We start from the raw sequence: 14,984 nt of genomic DNA, 5'->3' as shown, positions 1-14,984 counted from the left end.
CTGTAACTCCACTTGAAAAGGTATCCATTGCTTGCAAAGCAAAAGAGGACCAGCCATGATTGAGCTGCTGTGTTCCAACTAAATCAATCATTTGAGTGAGGCTACCTACTTTTTCCAATGAGCTTGTCCTGATAATGTGAAGGCTTCTTTTTTCCAGTTAGGCAAAGATCTACCCTAAACAAAAATAAACGCAACAATTTAAAATATATATATTAATTGAATCTGTTTTGATGCCAAACTGCATTCAGGTCAAGAACCTGATGAGGGCGACGAGCATGCAGATGAGCTTCCCTGAGACGTTTTTCTGACAGTTTGTGCAGAAATAATTTGGTTGTGCAAACCCAGTTTCATCAGCTGTCCGGTTGGCTGGTCTCAGACGATACCGCAGGTGGAGGTCCTGGGCTGGCGTGGTTACACGTTGTCTGCGGTTGTGAGGCAGGATGGATGTACTGCCAAATTCTCTAAAACATTAGTGGCGGTTTATTGTAGAGAAATTAACATTTAAATTATCTGGCAACAGCTCTGGTGGACATTCCTGCTGTCAGAATACCAATTGCACACTCACTCAACTTGAGACATGTGTGGCATTGTATTGTGGGACACAGAAGCTCATTGCACAAGGTGCACCTGTGTAATTATCATACTGTTTAATCAGCTTCTTGATATGCCACACCTGTCAGGTGGTTCATGGCATTGGAGAAATGCTCGCTAACAGGGATATAAATAAATTGTGCACAATTTGTGAGAAATAAATATTTTGTGCGTATGGAAAATTTCATGGATCTTTTATTTCAGGTTATGAAACATGGGACCACAACTTTAAATGTATCTTAGATGGCTTAATTTTTGCTAGATAATAGATGAGATTGTTTAAACAGTCTAGACAATGAAAAAAAGAGCGGCATGCCCTCTTATTTTCTAAAGAGAAGTCCCATATCTGAGGCTGTGCTGAAGAGAATAGCTTTGAAACCGATTGATTTCCATGCTTGCTCAGCACTCCCCTGAGAGAGATGGCAGTATGCAAATGTTGTGGATAGTACTGAATGAAATGGAACTAAATCAAAACCTTCCTGTGTCTGATGCTTGAAGCTAGACAACTACCTACTTAAATAGTGAATTGAGATTCTAAATTGTTTTCTTTGGAGAGCTTTGTTTTTCAAGTCCCACCATATTCATCAGCTTATATTAGCTGAGAATAAGAAGGGTGTAATTTGTCAGCCAGTTCAGCATCACTTATGGAGATTGGCTTAACTCATAACACTCATGTGACATGGAGCCTATGTAATATCAATATGGGGAGTGGGATCAAAGGTATTTCATTAAGACTTGTGGTAGAATTATGTAGATACCTAGTTATGGCAACTTTTACTACTAAATAGCTTTTATGAGTCTCTTAAAAAAAAAAAAAACGAAATTTGTTTCTGTGGCTACAGCATTCCCGGAGTGCCAGCAACTGTTGCCCAAGGCTCCAGGACGTGCTGAGCCCCTGCCCGAAGGTCTGTTCTAGCTGCTGGTGACAGGCCAGGTGCCCACAGAGGAACAGGTGAGTGTTAGCTTGGTAACACATTATGGAGAGAGAGTATGGCACAGCAGCTTAGCAGTAGGTCTAGGTAGCATCTTAATTTATGATACAACAATAATGGTACAGAACACAGATAACATGATGTACATATTCAATGAAAAGGGTTGACCCATAAACCACAACATAAAGCTTTACAACAGACGATAACTTTTTGAAATTATTGAATATTAAAACATACAATCTACCTGCAGTAAAGACGCTCAACATTTACATTACATTCAGTCACCTAGCAGACTCCCATCCAGAGCGACCCACAGGAGCAACCAGGGTCAAGCGCCCGGCCCAAGGGCACGTGGACAGATCTCCCACCAAGTCAAATTGGGGACCAGATGATAGCTTTTTATCCTGTTGATCTGTGGGAGCAGGTTTGCTTCTATTTTTGTTTAATGACATCAGATGATAATTTGCATAGAAAACTATATTCAGTGGCCCTTTTTGTGATTGTAAGGCCTTAAACCATTATGTTTGGTGTGAATAGTTTGACCAATTACCCTATTGCTGATTCTGTGTATTGTATTTGTCCCCAGGTGAACTGGCTGTCCAAGGAGTGGGCCAAGCGTGCAGCTCTTCCCTCCCATGTGGTCACCATGCTGGATAACTTCCCCACCAACCTCCACCCCATGTCTCAGTTCAGCGCCGCCATCACAGCTCTGAACAGCGAGAGCAGCTTCGCCCAGGCCTACTCTGAGGGAGTCAACAAAGCCAAGTACTGGTGGGAGGTGAGCTCAGGAAACATACATTGAAGAATGTTGAATGGCACATGCCATTGTGGGAAATCATGTTGCTCAGTAGGATGAAATTAAGTAAAAGTTTAAATCAACTGAACGCGTCCCAGTTGTAATGCGATCTATTGAAAGAGTGATTTTGTCCGAATAGAAAATGGTTTCTTCTCTCAGTTTGTCTATGAAGACTCCATGGATCTTATCGCTAAGCTGCCTTGCATGGAGGCCAATATTTACCGCAACCTTTACCACGAGGGAAGCAGCATCGTACCTCACCATTCACAGGTCAGTTTTATAGAGAATGCTACTTCATTCATAATGTTGTAGTTTATCGTCCATTAGTCTGCACCTTGTTAACGTTTGGGTGTGCATATTCAGCTCCTGCTCCGTCATTGCATCAGTGCAGTTATGTGGTTGCATTACTCATTCATTCACACACACTTCCCTTTCTCCTTTGCTACAGTGACCATGATGATGGTAACGTGAGTGCCCACACCAGCCACTTGGTGGGCAGTGCCCTGTCTGACCCCTACCTCTCCTTCAGGGCAGCTATGAACGGTCTGGCTGGACCCCTTCATGGATTGGCTAACCAGGTGTGTACGGGTGCTAATGTCCAAGTTAACATCCAACCTACTACTGCTGATAATACTGTGATTTAAAGCAATGCTAATCCTAATTGCTTAGAAATGGCACATTTTCTGTTATTGTGATTGTTAACATAATGGCGAGATGGGAAAAATATGAAACTATAACAGCAGTCGTGGTAATGGCGAATGAGAGCAGTGATTTGACTAGGTTGGAGTGAGCCCCTGCCTGGTCTCTGACCTGCTCCCCTTGTACGAGGTGCTGGTGTGGCTGACAGCACTGCAGAAGGAGATGGGAGGAGAAGTGTCTGACGAGGCCATGAGAGACTACATCTGGAACACCCTCAAGTCTGGAAGGGTGAGTGGACTGGTCAGGAGGGCGGGCCAAGTTGGTCAATGAGGGGGATGAGTCAACGACAGGAAACCCAAGGGATACTTTTCCATCTCTATGTAAAAGTGAAGTGAACAGGTGCACAAAAAAAGACACATTTACATTTGAAGAATAAGCTGCAAGGGGAATGATATGTAACCTTAGAAAGAGATTCAACCTACCTTTTTGGCCTTCTGTTTGGTGTTCGCAGGTGGTTCCAGGCTATGGCCACGCTGTCCTGAGGAAGACAGACCCCAGGTACACCTGCCAGCAGGAGTTTGCCTTCAAGCACTTGCCCGACGACCCCATGTTCAAGCTGGTGCACACACTCTACAAGATCGTGCCCAATGTGCTGCTGGAGCAGGGCAAGGCCAAGAACCCCTGGCCCAACGTGGACGCCCACAGTGGAGTGCTTCTGCAGGTTTTTTAGGAGGTTAGGACAAACCTATTGGAGTACACTTCCAACTGATTGGGTGGGACACAGGGTGACGGTTACAAGAAAGGCCTCCACCCTCTCTTGAAGGGGTGAAAAAAAACCTACAATGTCAAATTTCAGCTTATTTTCTGAGTTTGTTCCAGCCTAGTGAACTGTCAAAGCCATAAAAAATATATACAGTGGGGCAAAAAAGTATTTAGTCAGCCACCAATTGTGCAAGTTCTCCTACTTAAAAATATGAGAGGCCTGTAATTTTCATCATAGGTACACTTCAACTATGACAGACAAAATTAGATTGAAAAAAAATAAGAATTTATTTGCAAATGATGGTGGAAAACTTTTGTTATTGACGAAATACTTATTTATCTCTACTTTGTTATATACCCTTTGTTGGCAATGACAGAGGTGAAGACATACAGAAAACAATTGACAAGGTTTTCACACACTGTTGCTGGTATTTTGGCACATTCCTCCATGCAGATCTCCTCTAGAGCAGTGATGTTTTGGGGCTGTTTCTGGGCAACACTGACTTTCAACTCCCTCCAAAGATTTTCTATGGGGTTGAGATCTGGAGACTGTCTAGGCCACTCCAGGACCTTGAAATGCTTCTTACGAAGCCACTCCTTCGTTGCCCGGGCGGTGTGTTTGGGATCATTGTCATGCTGAAAGACCCAGCCACGTTTCATCTTCAATGCCCTTGCTGATGGAAGGAGGTTTTCACTCAAAATCTCACGATACATGGCCCCATTCATTCTTTCCTTTACACGGATCAGTCGTCCTGGTCCCTTTGCAGAAAAACAGCCCCAAAGCATGATGTTTCCACCCCCATGCTTCACAGTAGGTATGATGTTCTTTGGATGCAACTCAGCATTCTTTGTCCTCCAAACACGACGAGTTGAGTTTTTACCAAAAAGTTATATTTTGGTTTCATCTGACCATATGACATTCTCCCAATCTTCTTCTGGATCATCCAAATGCTCTCTAGCAAACTTCATATGGGCCTGGACATGTACTAGCTTAAGCAGGGGGACACGTCTGGCACTGCAGAATTTGAGTCCCTGGCGGCGTAGTGTGTTACTGATGGTAGGCTTTGTTACTTTGGTCCCAGCTTTCTGCAGGTCATTCACTAGGTCCCCCTGTGTGGTTCTGGGATTTTTGCTCACCGTTCTTGTGATCATTTTGACCCCACGGGGTGAGATTTTGCGTGGAGCCCCAGATCGAGGGAGATTATCAGTGGTCTTGTATGTCTTCCATTTCCTAATAATTGCTCCCACAGTTGATTTCTTCAAACCAAGCTGCTTACCTATTGCAGATTCAGTCTTCCCAGCCTGGTGCAGGTCTACAATTTTGTTTCTGGTGTCCTTTGACAGCTCTCTGGTCTTGGCCATAGTGGAGTATGGAGTGTGACTGTTTGAGGTTGTGGACAGGTGTCTTTTATACTGATAACAAGTTCAAACAGGTGCCATTTAATACAGGTAACGAGTGGAGGACAGAGGAGCCTCTTAAAGAAGAAGTTACAGGTCTGTGAGAGCCAGAAATCTGGCTTGTTTGTAAGTGACCAAATACTTATTTTCCACCATAATTTGCAAATGAATTCATTAAAAATCCTACAATGTGATTTTCTGGATTTTTTTTCTTCTCACTTGCACAATTGGTGGCTGACTAAATACTTTTTTGCCCCACTGTATATATATATATATATAAAGCATCTAGCCTCTCTCCTACTTTACTTTAGCTGTCCCTTACCTTCCCGCAAAGCCCTTGTAGATATCACATACAATTGGGTGTACTATAATTAAGCCTTCCTCTGTGCTGTGAAATTAACTCCATCTCATCTCTCTCCTGTCCTAACAGTACTACGCATGACAGAGATGAACTACTACACGGTGCTGTTCGGCGTGTCCCGAGCACTGGGGGTGCTGGCCCAGCTGATTTGGAGCCGAGCCCTGGGCTTCCCCTGGAGCGCCCCAAGTCCATGAGCACAAACAGACTCATGACCCTGGTGGGAGCCAACAATTCCGGGTAAAGATGAAGTATCAAAGGAAGAGGGGAGGAAGGCAAAGAAGAACAAAAGGGGGAGGTAGAGGGTAGGGGGATGCATAAGATGCAGTACACTTATAAAAAGAAGGGCCTTTGCTGGATTTAGTCGGTTCATGTCAGTGACACTAATGTTGGGCGTACACCACACGACTTTCAAATATCGCTGAGCCTCTCACATTAATACCACTGTCTTTCCTGTAGTTTTCTGTCTTGCCAACGTAGTGATACTCACGACACTAAATGATGTCACACACTACAAGATTCTTCATTTGGTCGTAAGGATTCTCGATACCATGCTGTCTCTCAAAAAGAATGTGATGTGATTGTGCAGCTAGAACGAGCTGTGGGCCAAAGAGCCTCAAAACATTTTGTTAGACATTCACGCTTGCCATAGAGTTGAAATATTTAACCAATACATTTTGAATTAAATAACATTGTGAACTTCAGAGCTGTACTGATTTGACACTAGCTTTGGTTAAAGGGAAGTACAAACGTAGGCTAGTAGTCATCACTCCTGTTCGAGAGTCAGTACACACATTCATACAACGCCATCATCTCACTGGCTTCTCTGGTGAGCTGTTGGCTGTTGCTGATCACAGTTTTGATCACTCAAAATGTTTCGTTGCAGATCTCACACTACAGGAGCATAGCAGAGTTTGTGCTGATAAAATCAAACGTTTGAAAATATCAGGATGACTCAGACAGGATCGGTAGCCCTCAGATTGCGTCTCTGGCCCGCTCACATTATACGAGCGTCAGTAACGGCCGTGCGCCCTGACTAAGCAACGACTTGGGAATTTTGTCTCCGATCTCAAACTTGTCTGGGACAGGTAAATCGGGCCAAAATCATGTAGTGTACTTATGGTTTATGGTAATATTTTTTTTATTTTGTGAGACTGAGCCATGCTAGTTGAGTCTTATATATTTAAGCTGACCTGGTTTTGTAAAGAACTCAAAATATCATGTCAATTTTTCAGTTGGAGAATCTGGGGCACTTGCATTGTCAGACGGAATTTTCCAAAATAACGAAACAAAAGACAACAATCCATGGCAGGCAAGGTCCTTCTTTAATATAACCACAGAAGAATATGTACAGTCTGCAAATGACCAGGGTCTGTAGGTTCGTAAAAGTATACTGCTGCCCCTTTCATCAATGATTGATGTCACACCACTATAAATCAAGGCCAAGTTCACTTATTACACCATTTTGTGCCAGTGTTCGCCAAACCCATTGCACTTCTGGTAAACGGAATACTATGCAGGTTGCTTTGTACAGTGCTTCACAAATAGCTCTGTTCTATTGGGAAGGGAGGTTGTTTTGAAAAGTGATCAGGTTAAGAAGACAGCACTGTTTTCCATTTTTATTTTAAATCTACCTGAGATGAAAGGGTTGACATAAAAAAAATGTTTTATTATATTGTGTTATATCACACTTAGGGGTAATCTTTCTTGTAGAGTTTTTCTTCAAGACCCGAGGGCAACATAAAAATATCAATGGAACATTTCCTTCTAATCAAAAACGAATGTAATTCGAGAGCTGGCAAGCATTGACTAAATAGTACGCGTGTCTCAATCGATGTACTATTAGAATGTTTTGTAAATGTTTGTTTTAGAAAGTCTGCTGGTTTTACTATGTCCAACTGTAATGTCTCATCTTGCTCATGACACAAGTACACATCTGAAACACCATACCAACTAATCATTAAATAAGAATTTGTTCAAATGACTTGCCTAGTTAAAGGTTAAATGAAAAAAACTAAGAAATTGTGTTCAACTGGATTGTTATTAAGGTACAGATTTGCTTGGTTTAGTTTTAAGGTTGCTCTCAGGTCTAGTGGGTGGGGAGAGGGCTTGTTTGTAATGGTCTGTTTCAATGCAGCCCATATCCACTACACTCTAATTGGGCACAACACCGACAGTACCCCCTGGCTATTCATTTAATTTGTTTTCAAACAGCCCCCCCTCACACTGTCTACCCCTGTCGTGTATTTCCCAAATAGTACATATGTATTTTAGACTTATTTTAGTTTCTCCTGTCCCTGTATTTGATCCTGTTCTAACCAAACATTTTGTTATTCTGGTATAAAGATACATATATCTTATGTGAGATCATTGTGAAGTGGAGAAATCTGAACTGTATTATCTAGCAGAGCTGGATGTGGGAGAGAAAGTGGAAAACAATTTTAAATAAAAGGTAAATGTTAATTACTTTTCTCTCTAATTCTTTTTTTTTTATTGCGGTCTGTTTATGGAGATGTGGTTGTTGCACATTCATTAACTGAATGCATTTACATTACCACAGAACAGTCATGTTATTCTGTGCCGGCTGTGTATGATACGTATGTGTTGGCAGGAGTTTTGAGGACATCGCAGTTATTAATAGTGTTCCAGACAGGTCTCCACAGCACTCAGGTTCCTGCTTCCCTTTGGCCTGGTCAAGACGTCACATGGTACGGAGACTGGATTCCAAATAAACAACATCAGAGTGCTTTGGTCAGAAAATACAAAATTGCTATGTGTTGCAACTGATTTGAACTGTGGCTTCAAAGGATCAATTGGCTGACAATCGATACGCTTTCTCCTAATTTGCCAAGCACTCCTGTGACAACCTGAAATGTCCTGATATTGATAAATGCGACAAAAGAGTTGTACTTTAGTTTATTGGCTTTTGTTTTAAAGTCTAAAATACATACAAAAACGGGGTGGTAATGGCTGGCAGGACCTTAAGAGCCCTGATTCCCACCAACAGAATCACCCCTTTTCAACATCTCCAGCACCACTCCAACCTATGTGAAAATGGGAGTGTTTATGCTTTGAGGTAAAAGATGTCTTCCTCTAAGTGTTTCCAATTAGTAGGCAATGCCTACTCATAATTGGTTAAAATCACAATGCACACGGGATGTCATTGTAAACTTTTCCAAAACATAAACATGCTGTTTTCACATTTGTTGGGGTGGTGCTGGAGATTAATATGACGTTAAAATGTAAAATGTCTTTACCCCAAAATAAACATTAAGACAAATCAGGGGAATGTTATAGGAAAGCGATATAAATCTCCCTTTCAATGGCGGTGTGGTTATGATATGGGCAGGCAAAAGCTACGGACAAGGAACACAATTGCAGTTTATTGATGGAAATTTGAATGCACAGAGATAGTGTGACGAGATCCTGAGCCCTATTGTGAGGCCAATTTTTTAAAGCTATCTGACCAACAAATGCATATCTGTAATCCCAGTCGTGAAATCTATAGATTAGGGCATAGTGAATTTATATACACACACTCTGTTAAATTGTTGTATTTATATTTCTACATAGATTTAATGTGTGGACATGATTCAAACCAGTTAAAACATCTTATGAAAATCAAATGGGTGTGACATGGTAATTCTGACCACCCAAAATATATTATGTTCAGTTCTCTTATGAGTCCCCAGTTAACTAGCTGAAGTATTTACTGGATTGGTAAAAATAATCTTGAAAGCCTGACAATTCATTACACTTGACAAAATATGGAATTTGCTTCAGTAAATATCAGGCTCTGCAGCAAATTGGCAATAAATAGGAGAATGGCCTAAGAATCCAGTGCATACAGAGGATGGTCCCAGTCTGAAATGATGCTCTTCTCAAATGCAAGTGGTGGCTGTGTTGTTCAAGCAGTCAAGCTGGAGATCCATTCCCCACTTCAACCGTGTCCAACAACAGTCATCTATCTAATGGTCGTCCACAAAATGTAATGGGTTGAAAGTGGGAAAAACGTGTGAATTTCCCATATATGTACAAGCACATGGAGGCTCACGTTTGGTTCACCTCATGGAACATGAGTTCTCTGGGTATTTTAGTCTCTGGGCCGTACTTGATGCAAGCTCGGCCCTCGAAGGCAACAACCATTTGCTTCACGACCTCATCAAAGAAGACCGTCGCTAACTGCGAGTGTAGCAAAGAGCGAAACTCAAAAGATATCTGCAAGACAATAAGCATAGGCGGAAAATTGTTGAGGTTCTGTTCATAATCATGTTTCCCCAATAGATGATTAGGTCATTAAACCTGCAATTATAATGTCTGTTTAATCAGAAGTTCATACCACTATAATATTCAAAGTATTAAATAGTTTGTTGCATATAGGGCTGTGGCGGTCACGAAATTTAGTCAGCCGGTGATTGTCAAAGCAAATAACTGTCGGCCTCACAGTAATTGAATGTTAATTAACACATTTAGCATCTCCTGGATTCCACATAGCCTACAAGCCACTGATGTAGACATTTGAAACATCTACATTTTAAAAAGTCTAATAAATCCATGTAATATAGCCTACACCTTCACAATAAATCCATGATTTATTTTAGACAGGTCTAAAGAAGCATGATATGAAGAAAATGTAGTTTATTTCAGAAGAAAATAATAGCATACTCTGAGTTGCCCTGTACACATGGTAATAGGATAAGCGTGAATGTTCCATTAGCAGGAAAACACCATTATCAAAAGTGACCGCAAATACAATAATGCATGTAATGCTTTTATTATAAAAGGTGCATTTTTATGGTGAAAATTATCTACCCCAAATTTGAAACTCACGCGCTGCTTTTATATGCCAGTTAGGCTCCACAACCCTTGTAAAGCGGATTAATGTGCTTAATTTTAAGTTATTTGGCCACCTTCGTTCTGATTCAAACCTTCCGGTAGCCTAGTTGTTAGAGTGTTGGGCCAGTAACCGAAAGGTTGCTTGATCGAATCCCAAGCTGACAAAAATCTGTCGTTCTGCCCCTGAGCAAGGCAGTTAACCCACTGTTCCCTGGGCACCGAACACGTAGATATAGATTATGGCAGCCCCCCGCACCTCTCTGATCCAGAGGGTTGGGTTAAATGCGGAAGACACGTTTCAGTTGAATGCATTCAGTTGTACAACTGGCTAGGTATCCCCCTTTCCCTTTCTAAAACATATAGGCCTATGGGCTAGGCTACATGAGGTGTGCGACTAGGATTAGAAAAAGTCGCAAAAAAAGGCATACTTTCTTATGCTGAGCATCATTCACAAGTAATAGGCTAATATTGTCTCCCATCAGACTATTCTTGATTCAATCTTGTCTTTACATATACTAAATAATGTGTGACATTTTTGTTTTGATTTAGAATGGACCATTATCATGCACCTGTATCAAAACAGAAGCAAGTGGAAAAATACATGTCACCTATGCACTTAAATAGCAAATGGAGGATGCTTTTCCCCGTGGTTTATTTGCATGCCAGCCAGGTATGCTGTACTCCTGTTGTAAATATAAGCAATCTGCTTAATATTAGGAAAGTTGAGAAATAAATATAGTAGGCCTAGCCTATAGAAAGCTGATGGGATCCCCTTTTTATTATAGCGGCCTTCACTCTGTTTTCTCCCGCAATTGCATAGCCTATTGAAATGTTGAGCAACATGAGCTCATGGGATCTCATGAAGTGATTGATTAGATTTTTGAACGCATTTGCATGGATGTCAGAGTGATTAAAGGGACAATAGAGAGCTGAGTACCAGGCAGTAAGCAAGTTTGGTAGACTACTAATGACCAGCAGAAACATCAGATCTTGAAGAAGCCTAATTACCGTGACTAAACAGTCATGTGGAATTTGACTGCCTTCATGGCTCAGGACCGCCGGTGTGACGGTAATACGGTCACCGCAACAGCCCTAGCTGCATAGCAATAGTATTGCATAGTGCGACAAGGAAACACTTACAGAGAAATCAACAGTACAGGTTCTGGGATAACCAGGTATTCCAGGGCTGAAACGCCATATTGTCTCCAAGTGGTTGAACAGTTTACCATCTGTGCATACAGCCTACAGGAAAGGGGATGTGCCAGTAAAATGAGATGCAGTGCATGTTATTATTGGTGAATACATTTTAAAGAATAACTTTAAAGCATTGCAAAACAATAGACTTATAAGATCATGGAGTTGATTGAGCTTACGAACCTTGACTAGATGAGGGCGCACATTGGTGATCATGGAGGTGTATCTCTCGACTATAGGGGGGAAACCCACTTCTAGTTTGGCTTTAGCATGACTGGCTCTCTGCATGATGAACTGAGATTTCTTACACCACGGAACAAAGTGCTTATAATCGTCCACGTTGGCCACCACATCATACATCTCCTGCATCGAGTAACTACAGAGAAAGAAAAGGGGGAAATAGTATTCTTAGCATATTTACACGAGACCATACTTTGCTGATATGACGATACAGCTAGTCTTCACACTGAATAATGATGCAATGTGCTTGATTTGATGTTAGTATATTTGTCATTTACATTAATCTGTTGTTCAGGGACAGTAGTAGGCTCTTATCAAAGTTCACAGATAGAAAACGGTAAGTATGTGGCCCTTGCCATGGGTTTTCTCAATATTGTTATGGGATACAGTACATTTCATAGAACTAGAGCACAAGGGGATGCTTTGATTAAAGGCCTAGTGCAGTCAGAAACGTGATTTCCTGTGTGTTACATTTCCACATTGAGGTTGAAATAAAACTGAAAATTAGAATAATACCATTTTAGTCTAAGAGCTGTTTGAAAAGACAACCTGAAATTTCAGTTTGTTTTGGTGCGATGCAGTTTTGGCCTGCCTGGTGACATCACGAAAATGGTTGCAATGGACCTTTAAATGAATAAGCATTTAGCCATGTCCACTGAAGCAGAAGCACAGATGCAATGTCTACATTACCCAATGATTCTTCGTTCTGAATACTGTTTCTTCTTGTTGGCCAGACTAAGGAAGGTTCTGCTGGGGGGAATGATAGTTGTCCTCCTGTCCAAATGGATAAGAAACCTGGGGTTTCTGGTCATAAGGATGCCACAAGATGTCACATATCTGTTGGTCCAAGAATGATCAGTCACAGACTTGCAAAACACCACTTTAAAACACGGCTTCATTGCATTCTAATAAACCCCATCCATAAAACCCTTGTTATACAATGTTACCAGTTGAAACCCAACGGACACCCAAATTACCGTAAAACATTAATTAAACGCTTGTCTCAAATAGCCTCATGTCCCTTTTAATAGCCGGTCAACTTAACACATTTCTGCAAATAAACACTGGTTTTAAATAAATGCCGTGTCTAAATGAATAGTTAACAAGGTAACCATGAATTGTTTCATGTTTGATTTTCTACATTGAATAATTCAGTAATGACTCGAAAGAATGATGGCAAGCATCTATTAATATCACCAGTAAAAAAACTTCTAGCCATATTGGGGCGGAAGGTAGCCTAGTGGTTAGAGCTTTGGGCCGGTAACCGAAAGGTTGGTGTATCGAATCCCCGAGCAGGCAAGGTCAAAATCTGTCATTCTAAATCAAATCCAATCAAATGTTATTTGTCACATACACATGGTTAGCAGATGTTAATGCGAGTGTAGCGAAATGCTTGTGCTTCTAGTTCTGACAATGCAGTAATAACCAACAAGTAATCTAACTAACAATTCCAAAACTACTGTCTTATACACACAAGTGTAGGGGAATAAAGAATATGTACATAAAGATATATGAATGAGTGATGGTACAGAGCAGCATAGGCAAGATACAGTAGATGGTATCGAGTACAGTATATACATATGAGATGAGTATGTAAACAAAGCGGCTGGTGATACATATAAAGATGATACATATAAAGATGCAGTAGATGATATAGAGTACAGTATATATGTATACATATGAGATGAATAATGTAGGGTATGTAAACATTATATTAGGTAGCATTGTTTAAAGTGGCTAGTGATATATTTTACATAATTTCCCATCAATTCATCATTTCCCATCAATTCCTCTTGAACAAGGGGCCGTATTTGTAAATAAGACTTTCTTCTTAACCGACATGCCTAGTTAAATAAAGGTTAAATCCTTTAAAAAAAATAGGCTACTAACAGCTGAGAACTGCTAGCTAACTGGCAAGCACAAAAACAAACTACTTCGTGACTACAGACCCCTAGAAAAGCTACGATCGTCTTCTAGTGGCGAAAGTAAGAACTGCCCAAAATGCACAAAGGATAATAATTATTGTTAAGAGCTTCTTTTTTAAAAATAGACAAACGTGGCACCGTGTGTACATGATAACACTGTGCAGGAAATGAATAAATGTATTCAATTGCTGGAAGTGAATGCTGGAATTAAACGTTTAACTATGCAAATTAATAAAAGCTGTACGCATTAAGGAAATATAAGCCTGTCTAATAAGCGCCTGTTGTGTTCAGTGAATTAATCAACTAAAGCCCAGACTATTAATTTTAGTTTCTTGGTGTGTACTTTTTAACCGCACCATCATCACCCCTACCCCACTCGCTTACCTGATTGGCTGTTTAATCCGTATTCTTGGCCCCAACACTGTATTCAACCGTTTTTTGCCAAATGCAGAGACATCTCGCAACTCATTGAATGTCCGTATGCCTATAGGCAATCGAAGGGTGGTCACAGTCGCCATCCCAGCCATTTGTTATTTTATAAAACAGTGACTGGCAACAACAATCTAACCTAGTAAATTACCTAACCTAGCTAGCTCACGCTACACAGCCAAGCTATGAGATGGTCGCTACTAGAACGCTAACTGGCTGATGCTATACACATTTACGTATAATTAGTAACGTTAATTCAGAATGTAAAATGTCTAACTAGTTAAATAAGTAGTTTGTAACAGGACAATGTCAGCTACCTAGCTAGCTAACGGTAACTAGCCAGGTAGCCACAAGTTAACGTTAGCTACCTAACTAACATTTCCGAAATGTCATTTATCGCTTTCTAGCCTCAATCGAATAAACCGCCATAACTGTTTAGCAAGCTAGCTATATAACGTTTCGTCTGCCATCTTCTTCCTTTATTATTACTTTATACGGACAGGTTAACTGGTGGCAAGTAGGATCTATTATATTGAAAAGATAGTCGATTGACCCCTCTAACAATGGAAATTACATGTCCGCAAAGGCGGAAGGAAGGTGGGAACATACGCGCGTGAACAAGAAACACAACTCTTATATAACATTGTCGGAATGCCATGCGCGTCCACTTTTATATCGGTACCTTCGTAAAAACCTAAACATTACGAAACGTATGTTCGATCAAATAAGCTTCACGTCGTAAATTCGCAATTACATTTTTTTGTTAACCAAGTTCGAGACTCATAGACCTCCATACCAAAAATCCCCACTTGGTCTGCTTATCAATGTATTCTCGCGCTGACATATTTTGGGCGCGGAGTTGATCCTCTCGCTTCGGCTTTTCC

The 14,984-nt window shown here is 40.9% G+C and overlaps 1 protein-coding gene and 1 pseudogene across 3 annotated transcripts; one reads left to right on the top strand and one right to left on the bottom strand.

Moving 5' to 3' along the window:
- Positions 1-1,270: 1,270 nt before the first annotated feature.
- Positions 1,271-7,939, top strand: LOC124004157 (annotated as a pseudogene). Its single transcript, XR_006833314.1, has 8 exons — positions 1,271-1,281; positions 1,380-1,543; positions 2,110-2,301; positions 2,479-2,624; positions 2,711-2,897; positions 3,148-3,246; positions 3,470-3,691; positions 5,549-7,939. The product of XR_006833314.1 is annotated as a citrate synthase, mitochondrial-like (transcript).
- Positions 7,940-8,380: 441 nt separating this feature from the next.
- On the bottom strand, positions 8,381-14,984 carry LOC124002971 (coenzyme Q-binding protein COQ10 homolog B, mitochondrial-like). 2 transcript variants are annotated; one of them, XM_046310842.1, is made up of 5 exons: positions 14,897-14,984; positions 12,437-12,583; positions 11,690-11,882; positions 11,453-11,554; positions 8,381-9,694 (listed from the first exon to the last, which is right to left on the bottom strand). In XM_046310842.1, the coding sequence occupies exons 2-5, from the start codon at positions 12,556-12,558 to the stop codon at positions 9,527-9,529; spliced, it is 585 nt and encodes a 194-aa protein (XP_046166798.1). In that variant the 5' UTR covers positions 12,559-12,583; positions 14,897-14,984; the 3' UTR covers positions 8,381-9,526. The 2 variants fall into 2 exon arrangements, with proteins under 2 accessions (XP_046166798.1, XP_046166797.1); XM_046310841.1 differs by lacking the exon at positions 14,897-14,984 and adding an exon at positions 14,056-14,865.

The sequence above is a fragment of the Oncorhynchus gorbuscha genome, linkage group LG18, assembly GCF_021184085.1.
Source record: "Oncorhynchus gorbuscha isolate QuinsamMale2020 ecotype Even-year linkage group LG18, OgorEven_v1.0, whole genome shotgun sequence".
Taxonomy (NCBI): domain Eukaryota; kingdom Metazoa; phylum Chordata; class Actinopteri; order Salmoniformes; family Salmonidae; genus Oncorhynchus; species Oncorhynchus gorbuscha.
The sequence above is the reverse complement of the archived record's forward strand: the minus strand, read 5'-3'. Positions and strand labels throughout refer to the sequence as shown.

What these genes read in the sequence shown, in the direction of transcription:
- LOC124002971 (XM_046310841.1), bottom strand. Translation starts at nt 14,198, where the DNA reads ATGGCTGGGATGGCGACTGTGACCACCCTTCGATTGCCTATAGGCATA. An exon ending in TCAGAACGAAGAATCATTGG is followed by an intron (nt 11,883 to 12,436) that starts GTAATGTAGACA and finishes CTTTCTCTGTAG; the next exon opens with TTACTCGATGCAGGAGATGT. An exon ending in CCTGTACTGTTGATTTCTCT is followed by an intron (nt 9,695 to 11,452) that starts GTAAGTGTTTCC and finishes ATTGTCTTGCAG; the next exon opens with ATATCTTTTGAGTTTCGCTC.